Source organism: Lynx canadensis, chromosome B1 (assembly GCF_007474595.2).
Source record: "Lynx canadensis isolate LIC74 chromosome B1, mLynCan4.pri.v2, whole genome shotgun sequence".
In the NCBI taxonomy this organism is placed as follows: Eukaryota; Metazoa; Chordata; class Mammalia; order Carnivora; family Felidae; genus Lynx; species Lynx canadensis.
Genome location: NC_044306.2, coordinates 194,371,178 through 194,393,697, shown reverse-complemented (window position 1 = coordinate 194,393,697; position 22,520 = coordinate 194,371,178). Strand labels below are relative to the sequence as shown.

Below are 22,520 nucleotides of genomic sequence, written 5' to 3'. Positions count from 1 at the left end.
GTGGGTAGAGGTGCTGAGTTTCAACCCAGGTTTCATTACTGATGCCACTTGAGTTAAGGGACGAGGCTTGAGTGGAGCTTTTGAAGAGGGCTGGGCAGGCATTTGTCAAACTTGTCAAGTAGAGGTAGGACACCCTCCCTCTCCTTCTCCCCCTACCCTGCAGAGAGCATTGCTTATGGGCAGGTGCAGAGGTAGGCAGCCGGCCTTCACACTTTCCAGGAGAGGGTGTGGCTAAATTGTAAAGTGCAAGGTTTAACAAGGGAGCTGGTGGAGAAGCATAAGGATATATTGTGTTTTTCCGGGGCCTGCAGAGAAAGCTTAAGGAGGCGGCTTCTTCCTGCAACTGCAAAGCGTGGTCCTTGTCTGCTCATGAGTCTGGAAGTGAGCGGCGGCGGTAGTCGTAGAGGCCTTTCAAGTCCTTGAAATCCTTATTGGTCCTGCCGGCCAAGGGACTTTGGAGGAGGGGGGTGGGGGTGGGAAAGGAAGCCGTGCGAGATAAAGGGGAGGTGCATTTTCAGAACCGGGCTAGCTCCGTCCTCGCTTTCGGACCGGCCGCGGGTGGTCTCTCCTGCAACTTCGCGAGCGGACCCCACGGCGAACCCCATGGCCGACCACAGGTTCAGGCCCGTGTCCGGGGAGAAACCCTGCTGCGACATTTCCAAGAAAGCCCAGATCTGTCTCTGCGTGGTTTTCGGTCTCCTGGTAGTGGTGATCATCGCGGCGGTGGTGGGGATCGTGATGTGGCGCCAGCCGCCCCAGCACCAGGAGTGGAAGGGGGCGGGCACCACCGCCCATTTTTACGAGATAATCCTCGGACGGTGCTACACCTACACCCAAATCGTGCGACCCGAGTTGGGGTGAGTCGGTGTCCGGTGGCGCGCGGCGGGGCGCGGCGGGGCACCGCGCGCGAAAACAAAGCATCTTCTATTCCGGGTCAGCGGAGAGCCCGCCGGCCAGTGCCGGCTGGGGAGCGCTGGCCTTGACGTTCCGCGCCGCTCGCGGGAGCGCCTGGCGTTGGCACCTGCGCGCGCCGGCGGGCGGGGAGCTCGCGGTTCGGCGGCCGATCCCTGGGCGCAGACGCCCGCCTTCTGGGCAACATGCGCGGCGCCGGAGGGGCCCCGCTCCGCGCTCGCCGCCGCGCTGCAGGCGCGCAACTGGTGGGCGCGGAGGATCGCGGGCGCTCTCTGCTTTGCAGGGGACTTCTGTGCGCGGGCTCTGGCTCGGACAGTTACCGGTGACACCTGCCTGGTTGGGAGGCTTCTGGAGCCTGCAGGGGTGTGTGTGTGTGGCGGGGGGAGCGGGAGGGGAGGGGGAAGGATGGCATCAGAGGGGCCAGACCACTACAGTGAGTTTTATTCACGAATATAAAACAGCACTTCTTGCGCCCCCAGGGATAAATGGGACAGAGAGCTCAGTGACAAAATTAAATCAAAACACTAACTTTGGAACGTGAGATAAAATTTACACTGTCAGGTGCATCGGTTCGACGCATCGGTACCCACCTGAAAACACCACCCACATCAGTCTGCGGAACCTTTCCAGAGGGTTCCTCTTTCCTCCTCCCACCTAATCACCCCCAGAGAGAACCGCTTTCTTGACTTTCATTCCCAGGGTTTGGTTTCACCCACAGAACTGATTTTTGAAGTTGTGCATGAAGTAGAACCAGCCGGAAGTAAAAAGCTACTTCTCAGGCTGCCGAAGGCGGGCACCGGGAGCCACAATTTCTGTTGGGAGTGTGGGATCGCGCAGTGAATTCCGCCTGCGAACCACCGGCAGCCCCGGGAGCCGAGCGGTACAAGCCGCACCCCAACCCCGCACCCCGCCAGCCTCCCCGCGCGCTTTCCGCCCCTCGATTCTTGCACATTTTTTCCAGGCCAACGATTGCCGGGGTCGGTCCCGTAAGTGTTTTGCTTCCCAGTAATTAAATAGTTAATTGAGATATCAGAAGTTGAAGCGTTTCCATTAGGCTACACTTACAGTGTTGATAAAATCAAGGCTATCTATTCTGACTTGGTAATGATCGACGCGGACGTTTAAGTTTCATGTTCATGTAACAGTTTTTTTTTTTTTTTTTTTTAATTTTTTTTTCAACGTTTATTTATTTTTGGGACAGAGAGAGACAGAGCATGAACGGGGGAGGGGCAGAGAGAGAGGGAGACACAGAATCAGAAGCAGGCTCCAGGCTCTGAGCCATCAGCCCAGAGCCCGACGCGGGGCTCGAACTCACGGACCGCGAGATCGTGACCTGGCTGAAGTCGGATGCTTAACCGACTGCGCCACCCAGGCGCCCCCATGTAACAGTTTTAAGATTTCTGTTGTTGTTCAATGTAAATTCACGCTATTGGTTAGATTATCACCACCGGGTAGCAAGCCCGAGGCTCCGTAGGGACCACGTGACTTTTTAAATGTTTGTCAGGGCGCAGGGTCAATATTAAACACACTCACACACGCAGACACTATGTAAATGGGTTAATAATTCATACGGTACCACGTGCTTGTCACTTAAGAAATATGAAATCACCGAGTCCCGTAACAACTAACTGTGTGAGGCACTTAACTGCCGCCCCCATTTTAGAAACGAAGAAATTGAAATAGAGAGTTTGAGTCAATTGCCCAAAATTTGGATCCAGAAACTGAGCTCACCCCCTGTGCTGTGTTGCCTATGTATGTCCTGTACGTAGAGTGACCACAGAATTTACTATGGGACATTTTGAAGACAAAGGGGATGCTGTTACTAATTATGCTGAGTCCATAGACTTATACCAGAATGTATGGTCACTTTATCCTCGGAGAGTTTAAGGACACAACTTCGGGAATGACACTGGCTGGGGTTTAAATCTCGGCTCTGTCAGTCACAGTGTAGTTTTGGGCAAGATACTTTCTCTGGGCTGCAATGATCTCAGAATGGAGAATGGAATGATGGTACCTTCCACATGTGGAAATTCTGAGGATTAGGAGGAATAATCCCGATATATACCAAATGTTCTTAATGCTATTGTTTTTGGAAAGGCAGTATCACAGTCACCTTTTAACAATAATAAATAGAGATCAAGGACAACATGAAAATGGATACCTAGTATTAAAGCTATTTAAATTACAATTCAGTGTATCCGTCCTCCAGTGATGGAATTTGTTGTTTCCTTTTTTTTTTTTTTTAAGTTCATTTATTTTGACAGAAAGAGAGTACAAGCAGGGAAGGGGCAGAGAGAGAAGGAGAGACAGAATCCCAAGCAGACTTCACACTGTCAGCACAGAGCCGGGTGGCAGGCTTGAACTCCCAAACCCTGAGATCATGACCTGGGATGAGATCAAGAGTTGGAAGCTTAACCCACTGAACCACCAGGTGCCCCAAATTTATGTTGTTTCTAATTTTTTGTTTTACTGTTATTTTTTAAAAAATTAAACACATGGCCCTGGAGATCTTTCCGTGTTAGCACAGGTAGATTTACCTCATTATTAAAAAAAACAAAAATTTTTTTAGTGTTTATTTTGTTTTTCAGAGAGAGAGAAAGCATGCATAGGGGAAGGGCAGAGAGAGAGGGAGACACAGAATCTGAAGTAGGCTCTGAGCCATCAGCACAGAGATCATTACCTAAAATGAAGTAGGACACTTAACCCACTGAGCCACCCAGGTGCCCCTGATTTATCTCATTCTATAGGGTAGAGGTAACTATTTCGGTCCACAAAAATTCGTTTCCAATTTTCTTTTTTTTAATTTTAAAAATATTTTTATTTATTTTTGAGAGAGAGACAGAGAGAGAATGAGAACGAGCGGGGGAGGGGCAGTGAGAGAGGGAGACACAGAATCTGAAGCAGGCTCCAGGCTCTGAGCTGTCAGCACAGAGCCCGATGCAGGGCTCGACCCCAAGAACCGTGACATCATGATCTAAGCCAAAGTCAGACACTTAACCAACTGAGCCTTCCAGGCACCCCAAAGAAATTGAATTTTTAATTTAAAAACTACCAAGAAAGAAATCTCCAAGCCCAAGTGGTTTTAGTGTAGAATTCTTCCAGATATTTAAAGAATAATGAAAACCTATCCTACACAATTTCTTTCAGACATAGAAGAGGAAGAAATAATTCCCAATTTTTTTTATAAAGCTAGTATTGCCCAAACCAGACAAAAACATAAAAATAAAAAATGAGAAAAGAAAGAAAAGAAAACCTCAGATCAATATTCTTCATAAATACAGACACAAAAATTCGTTTTTTAAAAAAAATTTTTGACATTTATTTATTTTTGAGAGACAGAGTCAGAGTGCAAGCAGGGGAGGGGCAGACAGGGAGGGAGACACAGAATCCAAAGCAGGTCCTAGGCTCTGAGCTGTCAGCACAGAGCCCGATGCAGGGCTTGAACTCACAAACTGTGAGATCATGACCTGAGCTGAAGTCTGATGCTTAACCAGTTGCCCCTATTTATTTCTTCTTACGGGCATTCTTTATATATTGTAGATCATGTCTGTAGTATTTTCTTTCTCTCTGCTTGTTGTCCTTGGAACACTTAAAACTTCTGTTGCTCCCCTGACTCTTGAGACTTTAACTTCAAGGTTATGACTCTGGTCACTAATCTTCTTTCTATGTTGTTGAAAGTCTGGCATGCTATTTCCCGTGTAGTCATACTTCTCAGCATCAGAAATCTTTACCCTGATGAATTCTGAGATCATTCCTGCGATCCTCTTTTCCCATCCACTCCTTGCTGGGTCACTGTTTCCTGCTTTGGTCTTTTATACTGGGCCAGAACTTCACTTTATGTCAATTATTCAACCTTGTAATTCCATTTTGACCTGATATTTCTAGTTCTTCTTACCTCTGTAGGTCTTTATTATAACTACGTGTTAATATACACAAATTTGACATGTTACGTGATCCCAGGCAAAACAAAACCAGTATCAAAAACAATGTATATGACAATCGTAACTATATAAAACTGAATGTAAATGGAAGAAAGGCAGTGAAATATGGTACTGCTGGGTTAAGGGAATTGTTAACGGCTGATTCTTATTATTCCGCCACTGATTTTAGGCTTTTAGTAAGTTTCTTGTAGATTTCTTTCCTTATTATTCTTCAGTTTCAAATGGTCTACAATTGGCATCTTGCTTATCTGTGACTACATAATAAACGACTCCAAAACTTAGTGATCTAAAGCATAAAGCATTTCATTATTTTACATGACTCTTGGATCAACTGGGCTTAACTACGTGTTTCTTCTGCTCCTTGTGATGTTGGCTGGGACTGGAGTTATTTGGGGGCTCAACTAAGTTGACATATCCAAGATACAGGGGACATCACTCACATGAGGGACACCATGGAGGGGTCTGCTGAAAGGCTGGCATTACCGGGGATGCTGGAAAGGTGGACCATCACAATGTCTCTCTGCTGTCTCAGAGTCTGGGAGTCCCAGCCTTGATGTTTTACTGGAAGCCCCTGGATGTGATTACTGCCTCGTCACCATTTCTTGGTTTGATATTCTTTTACCGGGAAAGACTAGGAATGAAAAGCAGCTTTATTTTGTAACCCAGCAAATCCTGACTTGGAAATGTTTGCTCTTGATTCTGTCTAAAAATGAATCTGTACCTTATCGTGTGTGGTGAAAAGAAATGAGGTGCGCCTCTGACATTCTGCCTGGAAATCTCCTTAGGCAAATTCCTAAGTTCCTCAAGTATTTCTATTACTGCGGAGGACAGTGTTACCACAACCATCTAACATGGGTCAACTTTTTCTTAGGCTCCAGTGACAGTTTCCTTCCTGTGTGTCCAGCCTTTAGGAACAGTCCCCTTAAGGTCTTTCTGTCTTTCTTTTTTCTTTTTAAAGTTTTATTTACTTAAGCAATCTCCACACCCAAGGTGGGGCTTAAACTCAGAACCCTGAGATCAACAGCCCTACCCTCCTCTGAGCCAGCCGGGTGCCCCTCCCTGAGTCTGTCTTACCCCAGCCTGCCACTCACTCCCAATGCTGGTGCCACGCTGTGGTAGTCGGGGTTCTCCAGGGAGAGGGAGAGAGTGAGAGAGAGGTGAGGAGGGGCAGGGATGGGGGGAGAGGAGATGTTTATTTTAAGGCATTAGCTCCCACGATTGTGGCAACTGACAAGTCCAAAATCTGAAGGGGGTGCAGACAGGCTAGAGACCTAGGGAAGAGTTGATGTTGCAGCTTGGGTCTGAAGGTTTATTTGCTGGCAGAATTCTCTTTTTCTTGGGGGAGGTCAGTCTTTTTCTTAAGGCTTCAGCTAATTGAATGGGGCCCATCCACATTATGGAGGGCAATCAGCTTTACTTAGAGTCCATCCATTTAAGTGTGACATCCACATGTGTGTGACCAAATATCTCGGTCAAGTGTACACAGAGAATGAGCCATCATGCTCATGTGTCAGGGTTCTGTTACAAAGCACCTCACTTCCGGGTTCCACTTTCTGTTTTGGTTACCTATTGCCAATAAACTACCCTAAACTGTAATGACATAAAATGACAATCACTTACTATCTTTCATGATGCTGCGTGTTGGCTAGCATCAGTTGGATGATCTGCTTCAATGAAGTCATCTGGGGGGTTGAGTCGACTGGAATGCCCCAGACGTTGTACTTGTGTGGTGGTGCTGTGGTGCGTGGGCAGAGCGGGGATGGCCAGGGCTCTTTTTCTCTGTGTCATTTCAGGGCGTCTCCTCCTCACAGCCCCCCCCCACATGACCTCACCATGGTGCAGCTACGTGTCTTCAGAGTTCCTCAACTCTTTCCAGGGGAGCCTGGGTCTAGACCCCTAACTAGCACAGCGTCTCTTCCACTACATTCTTCGGGTTAAAACGGTCACCAGGGCGATGAGAAAGAATGAAATATGGCCCTTTGTAGCAACGTGGGTGGAACTGGAGGGTGTTATGCTAAGTGAAATAAGTCATACAGAGAAAGACAGATACCATATGTTTTCACTCTTATGTGGATCCTGAGAAACTTGGCAGAAACCCATGGGGGGGAGGGGAAGGAAAAAAAAAAAAAGAGGTTAGAGTGGGAGAGAGCCAAAGCATGAGACTCTTGAAAACTGAGTACAAACTGAGGGTTGATGGGGGGTGGGAGGGAGGGGAGGGTGGGTGATAGGTATTGAAGAGGGCATCTTTTGGGATGAGCACTGGGTGTTGTATGGAAACCAATTTGACAATAAATTTCATATATTAAAAAAAAATAAAAAAAATGGTCACCAGGCCTGTCCAGGTTCAAGAGGAGAGAAAACAAGCTCTACTCTGTGATGAGAAGAGTAACAAAAATTTTGTGGACAGCTTTAGTCCTTCCTGTATCTTTATGTTAGCTTTTAAACTTTTTAAAACACTTTAAAAATTTATTTATTTATTTATTTATTTATTTATTTATGTATTTATTTATTCATTTATTTATTTTTGAGAGAGAGCAAGAGGGAGAGAGGGAGAAAGACCTCAAGTGCAGGAGGGGCAAAGGGAGAGGGAGGGACAGAATCCCAAGCATGGAGCCCAATGTGGGGCCTGATCCCAGGACCATGAGATCATGACCTGAGCAGAAATCAAGAGTCAGATGCTTAACCAATGGAGCTACCCAGGGATCCCTTTATTTTAGTTTTAAAATTTTTATTTCTGGGGCGCCTGGGTGGCGCAGTCGGTTAAGCATCCGACTTCAGCCAGGTCACGATCTCGCGGTCCGTGAGTTTGAGCCCCGCGTCAGGCTCTGGGCTGATGGCTCAGAGCCTGGAGCCTGCTTCCGATTCTGTGTCTCCCTCTCTCTCTGTGCCTCCCCCGTTCATGCTCTGTCTCTCTCTGTCCCAAAAATAAATAAATGTTGAAAAAAAAAATTAAAAAAAAAATTTTTATTTCTTTCTTGTCTCTTTTGTTCTTCTGTGACATCGATTGCTCTTTATACATTATTACCTTTTATTAACTAGATTTAACAATGATAAAAAATGATACATGCCTCCTGGAATATAAGCTCATTGAATCTAGGGGCTTTTTGTCGAGTGGTGTATATTTATGACCTAAAATAGTGCCTGCAATACAGTAAGCAAAAATAGTTGAATTAAATGAACGGTATACAAGCCAGTATATTACGAATAATAAAAAGAAACAGAGCTATAATAAATATACCTCCCCAACAAACTTCCATACCATTGCTCCCAAATCCTCATCAATCTCTATTTTAGGCTAATAGAGCATTGATGTTTCTTTTACATAATAGCTTCTCAGTATTTCTTTGTAGGTCTTTGGACTTTATCTTCTTTATATGTTCCTTTTCCTTCATTTTCCTTTTCCAAAATCTCTTACCCCCATACAAGTCACTTTCTGTCAGTCTTTTAGTGTGGGTAGGCAAGTATTGAAACTTGTCCCTGCTTATCAAGATGGAACTTCCTTAAGTTAAACCAGGGGCAGAACATTCCCGAACAGGTGACACCTGGTTCTGCTGTCTCAAGGTCACACCCAGGAGCTGCATTATGACCTAAGATGGCCCTGGGCATGAGACCTAAGAGACGTGTGGCCAAGACTCACCAGAGTGTTATCAGGTGCTTAGTGCTGACAATTTGGAAATATTGGTACTGTGGGAGACTGTCACCTGTCCGGGCAATAGTCAGGACCCAGGGAATGTGGGTGGAGGGTGGAGCAGAGTCTGCAGGTGGAAATGGATAGCCAGCACCCAGGGAGAGATGGGCCTCCAGGGAGGTAGCCAGAGGTGTAGTTCAGTTCCAGGAATCTTACTGCCTTGGAGAAAACCAGCCCTCCCCATGAATTTCAGGCATTGATGATAGCTGCTGGCTGTTCAGGAACAGGAGAGGGCCTTCTTCTGATAGTTCCCTTCTTCCCTGCCCCATATAAGCTGGGGTTCCTGAGGGAAGATACTGTTTTACTCACCCCTGCATCCTCTTTTGTCCAGCGCATTGCTTGTCACATTATAGTCCCTTGGTAGATGCCTGCTAAGGTGAACTCAGTGAAGTCCTCATCATGCTTGTTGAAACATAGACATACACAGTATTTACAGACTTAATCAGAGAACATTCTTCATCCATCTTAACTTGCTTTCTGATGATCACAGAAAGATCATCTGCCCTGTGCCTGCATTGACTATTATTTCTGATTCCTTTTTCTTCATTTCACAATTTCTTTTTGTTTCTCCTTCCTCTTCAAAATTTCTAGCAAGATTTCTCAGGGACCAATTCTTCATTTTCACTTCCCCATGACTCCCATTTGAATGACTACAGCATTTTATTAACTTCTACTCAGTGAAATTTATGAGTCCACAATGTACAAAATACAAATTCCTACAAACACGTAATAAAGACGCACGGTGCGCCTGATGCTGGGGCTCCTGCGGGGGGAAGTGGGGTTCAGAGAGGAAGAAAACACCAGTCCTGCTGTCCAGAGTCCTGAGGGGAGGTCTTGGAGGACTGAGGGGAGGTCTGGGAGGACTGGCCTGGAGACAGTGCTGCAGGGCAGTGTGATCTGTAATGGCACATGGGTGTGTACGTGGATGAGAGCGGCTCCTTGGAGGGAGGGGTGGTTTCTGTGCTCTAAGCCCTTTGTTAGATTCTGTAGGGGTAAGAGGTACTCAAGTACCTGTCAAACAAGAAAATATGTGAATTGCTCTGAGCCAAGTGCCTGCACCATGCCACAGGGTTTCAGAAATGAGCACCATCTACCTGGTGGACCAGAGTTGGGAAAGACTTCATGAAAAAAGTCACGTATGAGGTCTTACTTTTACCATAGAATTTCAGCAAAGGGTGTTCTGAAGAGTGTGTGTTAACCTGTTGACTGAACCTGGGAGACAGATAAGATGGTACTCTTGGAGGAAGTCTGGCCAATGGATGGACCAAAACTCTTTAAAGGCTATAGGACCTTGGCAGGACCCCACTGGTGAGAGGGTGTGAACCTCATGTTGGCCCACCCACAACCTGGACCCTCTCAGTGTGTGAGAGAATGAGCGTGAGTGTATTTGCACAGGACAGAATTCTAGCATGTTTTCCCTGTGGGTGATGGGATGACCACCAGCTCAGTGTCTGTATTCCCAGCTAGACCCTGAACATCATTAGAGCAGAATGAAGTTCATAGCCTCACATTCACCTGTGTGTCCTCAATGCTTAGTTCTATCATGATTATCAGGCTTCCTTTAACCCCATTTTTCGTTCTGGGGCTCTGAAACAGAGACCAGTAGCCAGAGTCTTAGATGCACCTGACTGAACATGGAGGGCAAAATAGGGAAAGTGAAATTGGTTTCCAAAGTGTAGGCCTGGGTGCTGCTGTGATTACAAATGTGGAAGTTGGGCCACAGAGCTGAGTTATCTCTGGAAGGAAGGGTGGAGTACACATGCAAACAAAGTGTGTTTAGAACTTCCAGACTTGAGCTGCTACCAGGGCACCTGAGAAAATGTAGCTCTGGGGTAGAATCTTCCAGAAGGGGAGCCTGCTTGAAAGTCTTGGGAACACATCAGATGGCTGAGTAAGGAAGGATAGAGGTAAGGGAAGAGGGAAAAGGAGAGACATTACTTCTGTGATTTGCTTCAGAAGTTCCTAGAAAGGTCACGAGTGCTCACTGCTGACATCCAGTCCGTGCTTCTTGTTCTGGTGTTATTATTAACAGCTGAGGGAAGGGGCAGTATTCCTCCTGGAGAAAACTTGTTCTGTATCACAGTGGACACTCATGACTTGTCTGCTTCCTCCTTTTGTCTTTGGAAAGAAAGCCCTTGAAAAACAGTTGCCAGAAGTCCATTTAGAAATTTTGAACAGAGAAGGATTAGGAGTCGATGTTTATGGGCTGTCTACAATGACTCAGAAATTTATATATATATTTTAATTTGTCTTATTTTTTTATTTTTATGTATTTATTTTATTATTTTTTGCTTCTATTTTTTAATTTAAATTTTCTTGAAATTTAAATTAAAAATTTTTTAATTTATTTTTGAGAGGGAGAGAGCAAGCGTGGGAGAGGGGCCAGAAACAGGGAGAGGAAGACACAGAATCTGAAGCAGGCTCCAGGCTCTGAGCTGTCAGCACAGAGCCTGATGCAGGGCTTGAACTCATGAACTGTGAGATCATGACCTGAGCCGAAGTTGTATGCTTAACCAACTGAACCATCTGAGAGCCTCTAGAATATTATTTTTAAGTTATTTATTTATTTATTTATTTATTTATTTATTTATTCTTGAGAGAAAGCATGAGTGAGGGAGGAGCAGAGAGAGAGAGAGAGAGAGAGAGAGAGAGAGAGAGAGAGAGAATCCTAAGCAGGCTCCACACTATCATTATGGAGCCCAATTTGGGGCTTGAACCCACGAACCGTGAGATCATGACTTGAGTTGAAGTTAGACACTTAACTGACTGAGTCACCCACATGCCTCTATTTAAATTTTAGTTAATTAACATACAGTGCAATATTGGTTTCAGGACTAGACTTCAGTGATGAATCACTTACATACAACATCCAGTGCTCATCACAACAAATGCCTTCCTTAGTGCTTATCACCCATCTAGCCCATCTCCCACCCATCTCCCTCTGTCACCCATAGTTTGTTCTCTACCATTAAGGATCTCTTGTGCTTTGTTTCCCTCTCTTCTCTTCCACCCACTTCTCATATATTTGTCTGTTTTATTTCTTAAATTCCAAATATGAGTGAAATCATATGGTACTTGTCTTTCTCCAATTGACCTATTGTGCTTAGCATAATACATTCTAGCTCCCTCCACATCATTGCAAATGGCAAGATTTCATTCTTTTTGATGGCTGAGTAATATTCCATTATGTATATATTCATATATATATATATATGTATGAAACATATTCTTTTTTAAAAAAATAATTCATTGTCAAGTTAGCTAACTTACAGTGTATACAGTATAGTCTTGGCATTAGGAGTAGATTCCCATGATTCATCCCTTACATACAACACCTAGTGCTCATCCAAACAAGTGCCCTCCTCAATGCCCATCACCCATTTTCCCCGCCTTCCCAACCCCCCACCCCCATCAACCCTCAGTTTGTTCTCTGTATTTAAGAGTTATGGTTTGCTTCCCTCTCTGTAACTTATTTTTCCTTCCCTTCCCCTATGGTCTTCTGTTAAGTTTCTCAAATTTCACATATGAGTGAAAACATATGATATCTGTCTTTCTCTGACTGGCTTATTTCACTTAGCATAATACCCTCCAGTTTCATCCACGTTGTTGCAAATGGCGAGATTTCATTCTTTTTCATCACTGAGTAGTATTCCATTGTATATATATACCACTTCTTTATCCGTGCATCAGTTGATGAACATCTGGGCTCTTTCCATAATTTGGCTATTGTTGATAGTGCTGTTATAAACATTGGGGTACAAATGGGGTACAGCACTCCTGTATCCTTTGGATAAATTCCTAGTAGTGGTATTGCTAGCTTGTAGGGTAATTCTATTTTTAATTTTTTGAGGAACCTCCACATTGTTTTCCAGAGTGGCTGCACCAGTTTGCATTCCCACCAACAGTGCAAGAGGGTTCCCCTTTCTCCACATCCTCACCAGCATCTGTTGTTTCCTGAATTGTTAATTTTAGCCATTCTGACAGGTGTGAGTTGGTATTTCAGTGTGGTTTTGATTTGTATTTCCCTGATGCTGAGTGATGTTGAGCATCTTTTCATGTGCCTGTTGACTATCTGCATGTCTTCTTTGGAAAAGCGTCTGCTCATGTCTTCTGCCCATTTCTTCACTGGTTTGTTTGTTTTTCAGGTGTTGAGTTTAGTAAATTCCTTATAGATTTTGGATACTGATCCTTTATCTGATATGTCATTGTAAATATCTTTTCCCATTCCGTTGGTTGTCTTTTAGTTTTGTTCATTGTTTCCTTTGCTGTACAGAAGCTTTTTATTTTGATGAGGTCTCAGTAGTTCATTTTTGCTTTTGTTTCCCTTGCCTTCAGAGACATGTTAAATGAGAAGTTGCTTCGGCCAAGGTCAAAGAAATTTTTGCCTGTTTTCTGCTCTAGGATTTTGATGGTTTCCTCTCTCACATTTAGGTCTTTTCATCCACTTTGAATTTGTTTTTGTGTATGGTGTAAGAATGTGGTCCAGTTTCATTCTTCTGCATGTCGCTGTCCAGTTCTCCCAGCACCATTTGCTAAAGAGACTGTCTTTTTTCCATTGGCTACTCTTTCCTGCTTTGTCGAAGATTAGTTGACTATACATTTGTGTGTCCAATTCTGGGTTCTGTATTCTATTCCGTTGGTCTATGTATCTGTTTTTGTGCCAATACCATACTGTCTTGATGATTACAACTTTGTAATACAGCTTGAAGTCTGGGATTGTGATGCCTCCAGCTTTGGTTTTCTTTTTCAGCATTACTTTGGCTATTCAGGGTTTTTTTTTGTGGTTCCATACAAATTTTAGGATTGTTTGTTCTAGCCCTGTGAAGAATGCTGGTGCTATTTTCATTGGGATTGCATTAAATGTGTAGATTGCTTTCAGTAGTATCGACATTTTAACAATATTTGTTCTTCCTATCAAGGAGTGTGGAATGTTTTTCCATTTTTTTGTGTCTTCTTCAATTTTTTTCATAAGCTTCCTATAGTTTTCAGCATACAGGTCTTCTACTTCTTTGGTTAGGTTTATTTCTAGGTATTTTATGGTTCTTGGTACAATTGTAAATAGGATCAATTCCTTGATATCTCTTTCTGTTACTCCATTATTGGTGTATAGAAATGCAACTGATTTCTGGACATTGATTTTATATCCTGCGACTTTGCTGAATTCATGTATCATTCTAGCAGCGTTTTGGTGAAGTCTTTTGGGTTTTTCATGTAGAGTATCATGTCATCTGTGAAAAGTGAAAGTTTGACTTCTTTGCCAATTTCAATGCCTTTTATTTCATTTTGTTGTCTGATTGCTGAGGCTAGAGCTTCCAACACTATGTTAACAACAGTGGTGAGAGTGGACATCCCCGTCTTGTTCCTTATCTCAGGGGGAAAGTTCTCAGTTTTTCCACATTGAGGGTAATATTAGCTGTGGGCTGTTCATATATGGCTTTTATGATGTTAAGATATAGTGCTTCTCTCCTGACTTTCTTGAGGGTTTTTATTAAGAAAGGATGCTGTACTTTGTCAAGTGATTTTTCTGTGTCTATTGATAGCATCATATGGTTCTTACTCTTTATTCTATTAATGTGATGTATCACATTGATTGATTTGTGAATATTGAACCATCCCTGCATCTCAGGAGTGGATCCCACTTGATCATGGTGAATAATTTTTTTTATATACTGTTGAACTCGATTTGCTAGTATCTTGTTGAGAATTCGTTAGGGATATTGGTCTGTAATTCTCCTTTTTAGTGAGGTCTTTGGTTTGGGAATGAAGGTAATGCTGGCTTTATAAAATGAGTCTGGAAGCCTTCCTTCAGTTTCTATTTTTTGGAATAGCTTGAGAAGAATAGGTATTAACTGTGCTTTAAATGTCTGGTAAAATTCCCCTGGGAAACCGTCTGGCTTAGGACTCTTATTTGTTGGGAGATTTATGATAACGTATTCAATTTCTTTGCTGGTTATGGGTCAGCTCAGATTTTCTATTTATTCCTGTTTGAGTTTTGGTAGTGTGTGTGTGTGTCTAGGAATTTGTCCATTTCTTCCAGATTGTCCAGTTTGTTGACATATAATTATTCACAGTATTCTTTAATAATTGTTCATATTTCTGTGGTGCTGGTTTTGACCTCTCCTCTTTCATTCATGATTTTATCTATTTGGGTCCTCTCTTCTTTTTGAGAAGTCTGGCTAGGAGTTTATCAATTTTGTTTATTCTTTCAAAAAATCAGCTCTTAGATTCATTGATTTGTTCTGGTTTTTTTTTTTTTTTTTGTATTCTATATTGTTTATTTCTGTTCTAATCTTTACTATTCTCTTCTTCTGCTGGCTTTGGGCTTTCTTTGCTGCTGTGTTTCTAGTTCTTTTAGGTATGTGGTAGGGTTCTGTATTTGGGATCTTTCTTGTGTCATGAGATAGGCTTGGATTGCAATGTATTTTCCTCTTAGAACTGCCTTTGATGCATCCCAAAAGGTTTGGACTGTTGTGTTTTCATTTTCATTTGATTCCACATATTATTGAATTTCTTCTTTAATTTCTTGGTTGACTCATTCATTCTTTAGTAAGATGTTCTTTAACCTCCATGTATATGGGGCTTTGTAAATTTTTTCTTGTGGTTGATTTCAAGTTTCATAACGTTGTGATCTGAAAATATTAATGGTATTTGTTGAGGGCTGTTTTGTGACCAAGTATGTGGTCTATTTTGGAGAATGTTCCATGTGCACTTGAGAAGAATGTGTATTCTGCTACTTTTGGATGAAAAATTCTGAATATATCTGTTAAGTCTATCTGGTCCAGTATGTCATTCAAGGCCACTGTTTCCTTATCGATTTTCTGCCTACGTGATCTGTCCATTGCTATAAGTGGAGTATTAAAGTCACCTACAATTACCATATTTTTATCAGTGAGATTGTTTATGTTTATGATTAATTGATTTATGTATTTGGGTGATTTCATGTTGGGGTGTAAACATTTACAATTGTTAGCTCTTCTTGATGGATAGACACTTTAATTATTATATAATGCCCTTCTTCATCTCTTGTTACAGTCTTTGGTTTAAAATCTAGTTTTTCTGATATAAATATGGCTACTCCAGCTTCTTTTGACATCTAGTAGCATGATAGATGGTCTCCATCCCCTCACTTTCAATCTGCAGGTGTCCTCATGTCTAAAATGAGTCTCTTGTAGGCAGCATATAGATGGATCTTGTTTTCTTTTCTTTTCTTTTCTTTTCCTTTCTTTTCTTTTTTTTTTTTTTTTATCATTCTGATACCCTAGTCTTTTGATTGGAGCATTTAGTCCATTTACATTCAGAATGATTATTGAAGGATATGGATTTAGTATCATTGTGTTCTCTGTAGGTTTCATGCTTGTGGTGATGCTTCTGGTCCTTTGTAGTCTTTGCTGCTTCCCACTCACAGAGTTCCCCTTAGGATCTCCTACGGGGCTGATTTAGTGGTCATAACCTCCTTTAGTTTTTGTTTGTCTGGGAAAGACTTTATCTTTCCTTTTATTCTGAATGACAGCCTTGCTGGATAAAGGATTCTTGGCTGCATATTTTTCCTATTAAGCACATTGGATATTTCCTGCCACTCCCTTCTGGCCCACCAAATTTCAGTGGATGATAGGTCTGCTGTAAATCTTGTGTGTCTATGCTTGTAGGTTAAAGCCCGTTTGTCCCTAGCTGCTTTCAGAATTCTTTCTTTATCTTATGTTTTGACAGTTTCACTACAATATGTCCTTGTGTTGACCTGTTTTTGTTGATTTTGTAGGGTGTTTTCTGTGCCTCCTGGACTTGGATGTCTGCTTTCTTCCCCAGATTAGGGAAATTGTCAGCTATAATTTGTTCAAATAAGCCTTCTGCCCCTTTCTTTCCCTTTTCTTCTTCTGGAACTCCTATGATATGGGTATTGTTTCACTTCATTGAGTCACTTAGGTTTCTAATTCTCCCCTTGTGGTCTAGTAATTTCCAATCCATCTTTTTTTTCAGCTTCATAATTTTTCATAATTTTATCTTCTATTTCACCTATTCTCCCCTCTGCTTCTTCCATCCTTGCTGTCACTGCATCTAGTTTATTTTGCATCTCATTTACAGCATTTCTTAATTCATCATGACTATTTCTTAGGCCCTTAATCTCTACAGCGATAGAGTCTCTGCTGTCTTCTATGCTTTTTTCAAGCCCAGCTATTAGTCTTGTGACTATTATTCTAAATCCTTGATCAGATAAATTGTTCATATCTGTGTTGAGCAATTCTCTGGCTGTTATTTCTTCCTGGAATTTCTTTTGGGAATTCTTCCACTTCATCACTTTGGCTAGTTTTCTGTCTTCTATGTGTTTTAATAGCTTGTTATATGTCCTGCACCTGCAAATACTACTATATTAAAAAGGGGTCATACACTGTCCAGGGCCTGGCACTTTAGGAAGTGTTTTTAGAGTGTGTTGTGTGCACTCTGTTGCATTTTTTGTTGGTTTATCTCACTGCTCGTAGTGGTGGATTGGTCCAGGTGTGTTTTGACTTGTTCATTAAAGTAACCCTGGAAAAAAGGAAAAAAGGAGGGGAAGGAAGAAGCCTTATCTTATATACAAAGAGAGAAATGACAGGGGCAGAAAAAAAAAAAAAGATCAGGCAGAGAATCAAAGAAACTATAGGGCTTAATCCAGAGAGAGAGAAAGAGAGGAAAATAAAGAAGAAGGAGATACAGAAAAGGTGTAAAGAGAATAGAATAAAAGTGCCTGATTAAACAAAGAAACACCGGAACAGAGAAAGAAAGACAGAACACGAAACAATAACAACAAAAGAACAGACAGACCTACAAAACCACAGGACAGTTGTCTGTTGGTGCCTTGGAACTGGTGGCAGTGCTGGTCTGGAGGAGGGGCCCTCTGGTTCCGTCAGTGTCAATCTCACTCTGGTCGATAAGCAGTTAGCAGACCCGCAGGGGCAGGGTTTGGTGTAAGTGGTCCCGCCTCCACTGGAGGCTGTTGTCCTGCTCCCTGAAGTCCCACCTTGCTGGTGATGGGAAGAAAAATGGTGACAGTCTCTCCTCCCTGGACTGAGTATCTCAAACCATGCTGCTCAGGCAGCCTTCACAGAGTAGCCCAGGCAGGCTGGCTCGCCCTGCTCCACAGTCTCCCGCAGCTCCTAGGTGCTTTGCTTGGATTCAGACCCCTATGTCTTAAGGTATCCTCCCCAGCCCGGGTCTAGGGTAGTGCCACTCTGCCCAGCTGACGAAGGGCCTCTGGCTGGTGCCTGCTGGGTCTTTTGTCCATGTGTGGGCAATAAACCCTCTTCCCACAATACTCAAGGGAGGGACTGCTCTCTCCCAGTGTGTCCTTGAGATCACTGCAGAGCCTGTGGCCGGCTCCCCTCCCACTCAGGTGCACACACACAGCCAGCTCTGGTCTGGAACAAGTTGTGCACCCCTGAAAACTCTGATCTTTAGCTCCTAAGGCCGTTTGCAAGGTAGAAACTGGCTCTGTCCGTATTTTTCGTCCCCCCCCCCCCCGGGGTCCAGAGAGGTTTTCTCTTGTCCAAATACAATCCCACACTTACACAGCCTCTCTTTCTCTTCCATTTTTCTCTCCACTAAAGGGGATATCCCCTCCATGCCTATGCTGCTCCTTTTATCTCTCCTGATACACAAACACACAACTCTGTCCTGCCAACCTGTCTCTGTACGTCTGTGGGGATGTTTCTGTCACTCTGGAGCCTGGATTCCTGGTGTTCCAACTGTTCTGGCCTCAATTCTGCTGTGTTTGAGGGATGAGGGAAATTCCAATCTTCCGACTTCTCCGCCAGCTTGACTCACCGCTTATACCACATCTTTATCCATTCATCAGTCGATGAACATTTGGGCTCTCTCCCTAGTTTAGCTCTTGTTGATAAAGCCGCTATAAACATCGAGGTGCATGTGCTCCTTCGAATCTGTATTTTTGTATCCTTTGGGCAAATACCTAATAGTGCAATTGCTGGGTCATATTGTAGTTCTATTTTTAGTTTCTTGAGGAATTTCCATACTGTTCTCCAGAATAGCTGCACCAGTTCACATTCCCTGGGTCTTTTGTCCTTGTGGGGGCAATACACCCTCTTCCCACGATACTCGAGGAAGGGACTGCTCTCTCCCAGGGTGCCCCTGAGATCACTGCAGAGCCTGTGGTGGCTCCCCTCCCGCTCAGGTGCGAGAGTTGGCTCTTTTTAAACTTTATCAGAATCGTGTCAGAAAAGTCTCGGGATGCACATCCTGTGGCTGGGGAAATGGAGCCTGAGAAAGGTTAAATAATTTGGCTTACCCTACAGTCAGAACAGGCTGGGTAATTTGTGGGTCCCAGTGCAAAATGAAAACGCAAGGCTCGTTCAAAAAGCCAGAGAAAGCTCTTACTTTCTTCCGAGGTCTTGTCACACCGGTCAGATGGTTTTTACTTGCTATTTAATGTTGAGATCCTTGGACACTGGGATTCTTGCAGGGACAAAGCTGACCCTCCCAGGTACCTGGGGCCACACTCTACAATTCACCTGATCCTTACCCTCCTGCACTCATGCTCCTGCGGGGGGTGGAGGGTGGCAGCTGGAGAACCTTCCCTCCCTTGGGAGGTGAGAAAACAGTAAGAGGTCTGAACAAAGCTTCAAGCCCCTGGTTCAGGCTTCAGTTGCCCATTGGCCTTCTCCTACAAGACACAGAGCAATGACAAAATTATTGAGAATTTCTAGACAGCAACTGCAGAGCATTAAACTCCAAGTGTGGGAACTTTCTGAATCCAGGGCCCCATGTGACTGCTTTGGTCAGATGCCCACGAAGTCGGTTTTGTAGTTAGTACGTGGCAGGGTGGGGATTGAAAGTAGTCTTCTTTCCATACTTGGGATCATCAGACCCACCAGACTGATGGAAAAACTGAGACATGGAGTGATTCTTCTAAGGACCAGGGCTGGCAAGTGGGAGAGCTGGTTTTTGAACTAACTGCACAGCCTGCAGCCATTGTATCCTACAACTTCCAAAAGACTGTGTTCTTAGCACATCTCAGGGCCTGAGGCAGCCGATTCCTAACATAGGAGCATTTGTGTAGTCTCCCGATGGAGGCATCTGTTATTTTGTCTGTCTCAAAGGTGAGTCATGAGGCCGCAGTGTGAGGTCCTTGGGCTCCCCCTTTTAGGGAAGCAAGGTCCCAGAGCCCAGAGCATCGTCGTACTGTACTTACGGATCTCTGCAGGTAAAGCAGCAGAATTCCGTGTCCTGCCTGGTGGCCAGAACATTTTCTTTGTGGCTTATCTCTCCTCTTGAACCATCGCCTCCTAGAGCTGGGTCAGGAAAGATGGTAGTGTATGCTCTGCTCTCCTAATCCTGTGCCTGTGGAAGACATTGCTGAGTGATCCCGGCACACCGGGTGAGCCTGGCCCAGCATCAAAACTGTCTACACAGCATGCCACATAGATGCCTACAGTTGGCCGGAGTTGGCCGGAAACATACATTCCAAGAGATCTATTCATCATTCTGTGTCAGAACTGTGTTGCTTGTCAGCCTAAGTAGGTCAGTGTAAAGTCTTATTTATCCCACCTGGGAAGAGCCACCATCATCCCATCTGTTTTCAGTCCTAGGTGCTTAAGTTCAAGAGTGACTAACAAGTGAGTTGATCCTGAAGTGGGGGCAGCAGGAGAAGAAGCTGGATAAAGAAGTTTGAGGGCCTGGGGCTGCTTGGCTTGAAGAAATCTGACGTGACAGAGTATGGGTGACCTGGGGGTCTCTTTTGGTTGAAGAATAGTCTCAATGCCAAGGGATCAGGCGTGCGTTGTGTTGCTCTCTCTGTAAGGCAGAATCAGAGCCTCAAGCAGCAAAAAGTCAAGAATAACAGCCAACATTTGCACAGCTCCTCACGACTGGAATTCATGTGTCAGGGTAGAAGTTTCAGCAAGTTAAGAGCACGCCTTTCATTAATAGAAGCAACGCATGCCAAAGATTTATTTACTCATTTATGAAGAAATCAGTAAAATGATAACGTCAGTTCAAAGAACACCTTGGGGGCACTAAGTATTTATACATATTTGAAGTAGAATATTAGATAGGTTAGGCACAAAACTGGTTAATGCTCTACAAGTTAATTAAAAGCCATAACCTTTGGGATGTATCTTTTCTATCAGACAAAAATTATTTGCATCTTTAGCCAACAGGATGTATATTGTTACCATCTAACTTCATAAGCTTTGATAGTGAATAGAAATAACAAAGATACATTCTGCTAGATAATTAAATAACTGTCGGGGAAAACCTATCAAACAATGCCCCGTTAAGACATTGAAAGGACATCCTGCCCAATCCAAATTGTAAATATTTTCATAACACATTTATCCCATAAGTATTTCTCAAGCTCCTGTTATGTTCCAGAAACTCTTCTCAATCCTGGGGAGAGAGTAGTGAATAAAACAGACTATGCCCTTGCTCACATGGGTCTTTTATTCTAGTGGGATTGGGGTCCAGACAGTGAATAAAGCAGGAAAATATACCGTGTGGCAGATGATGGAAAGTGCTATAATGTGGCCTCGGGGGTGGTGTTAGGTACAATAATAAAATAAGAAAAGCTTCACTAAAAGCTGACATTTTAGCAAAGACATGAATAAAGAGGGAGAGCAAACCCAGAAATGTCTGGGGGAGAGCCTTCTAGGCAAAAGGAAGAGGTGCAGAGGCAAGGCGAAACAGCACAAGCCCCAGTAGGATTGGAAGTTTTTGTTATAGAAATGTTCAAAAAAAAAAAAAAAAAGGTACAACTAGAAAGAATAGTAGTTAACCCCATTTACCTAATACACATCTTTAATGATTATCAACATTTTGCTGTCTTATTTCTTCAATCTCCTCACTTTTCTTTCCCTCTAAAGTACTTTAAAGCAAATTCCAGACTTCATGTCATTTTGTGTATAAATACTTCAGTCTATATCGCTAACAAAAAAATAACATTTAAAAAACATAGCTGAAATGCTATTGTCATACTTGACAAAACTTGATTTTCATAGTTAAAAAAAGGTTTTTCTTTTTCCACATATCCAATTTATGTATGGTGCAATTAAATTATATAATTAAAACAAGTAAAAACATATTTACAAGTTTGTGGGTTTATTTTTATTTTTATTTTTTAAGTAGACTTCATGCCCAAGGTGGGGCTCAAACCTACAACCCTGAGGTCAAGAGTTGCACGCTCTACTGACTGAGCCAGGCAGGTGCTGTAAGACCAAGTTTTCTTTAGCATGAAGATGTTAAGAACAAAACGGGAAGCTGGATGAGATAAAATCAAGAATTGATTTCATGCGCACACACGCGCGCGTGTGTGTGTGTGTGTGTGTGTGTGTTTCGCGTGTGTATGTGTGTGTGTTTCAAAGACTCAGGGTTTGGTAGGGGAAGAATAATTTTTTTCATGGATTTTTGTAATTGACCTCAGTGGGGAATAGGGCATCATCTTTTTCAACAAAATATCACCAGTAAATATCTACTCTGAAAGGATGGGATGATGAGAATCTTGTTTTGAAGACAAAAAAGAAAGTGAAAACTGACATCAGAAATTTCAAGAATAAATGGACTTTCTTTGTCCTTGCAATGACTCTTATTTTTTCCTAATTACAAAAATAAAACAAGCCTATTAGAGCATATTCAGAAAAATACATAAATATAGAGAAGAATACAAAATCACTTGACCCCCAAAATGGAATTCTAAATAGTGATGAATGCCACAGTTACCATAAAAAAAAAAAAATAATAAAAAAAAATAAATAAATAAAAAGGAAAGTGTCGAGCTGCTTAAATGGATGGTTTCAGAATAAGCAGTTTTACAGAGCTAATTTAAATACCTTCTATAATATGACATTTACAAAAATTGCTAAGGTCCAGTTTTCCACTTCCTAGTAGGATGTATTAAACATGATGCATCCACGTGGTAGAAAGTTATCTACATCTTTGGTCCTTGGATGCTTTGAATCAGTAAAGTCTGACTTGAAGGGACATTAGAAATTCCCCAA

At 42.9% G+C, this 22,520-nt stretch overlaps 1 protein-coding gene across 1 annotated transcript in view; it reads left to right on the top strand.

The window, feature by feature from the left end:
- Positions 1-261: 261 nt before the first annotated feature.
- The window catches only part of CD38 (CD38 molecule), a 57,803-nt gene continuing 35,544 nt past the window's right edge, over positions 262-22,520 (top strand). Inside the window, exon 1 of the mRNA XM_030314172.1 lies at positions 262-857. Within this exon, the coding sequence (XP_030170032.1) occupies positions 604-857 (254 nt within the window). The 5' untranslated portion in view covers positions 262-603. The remainder of the gene's footprint in view (positions 858-22,520) is intronic.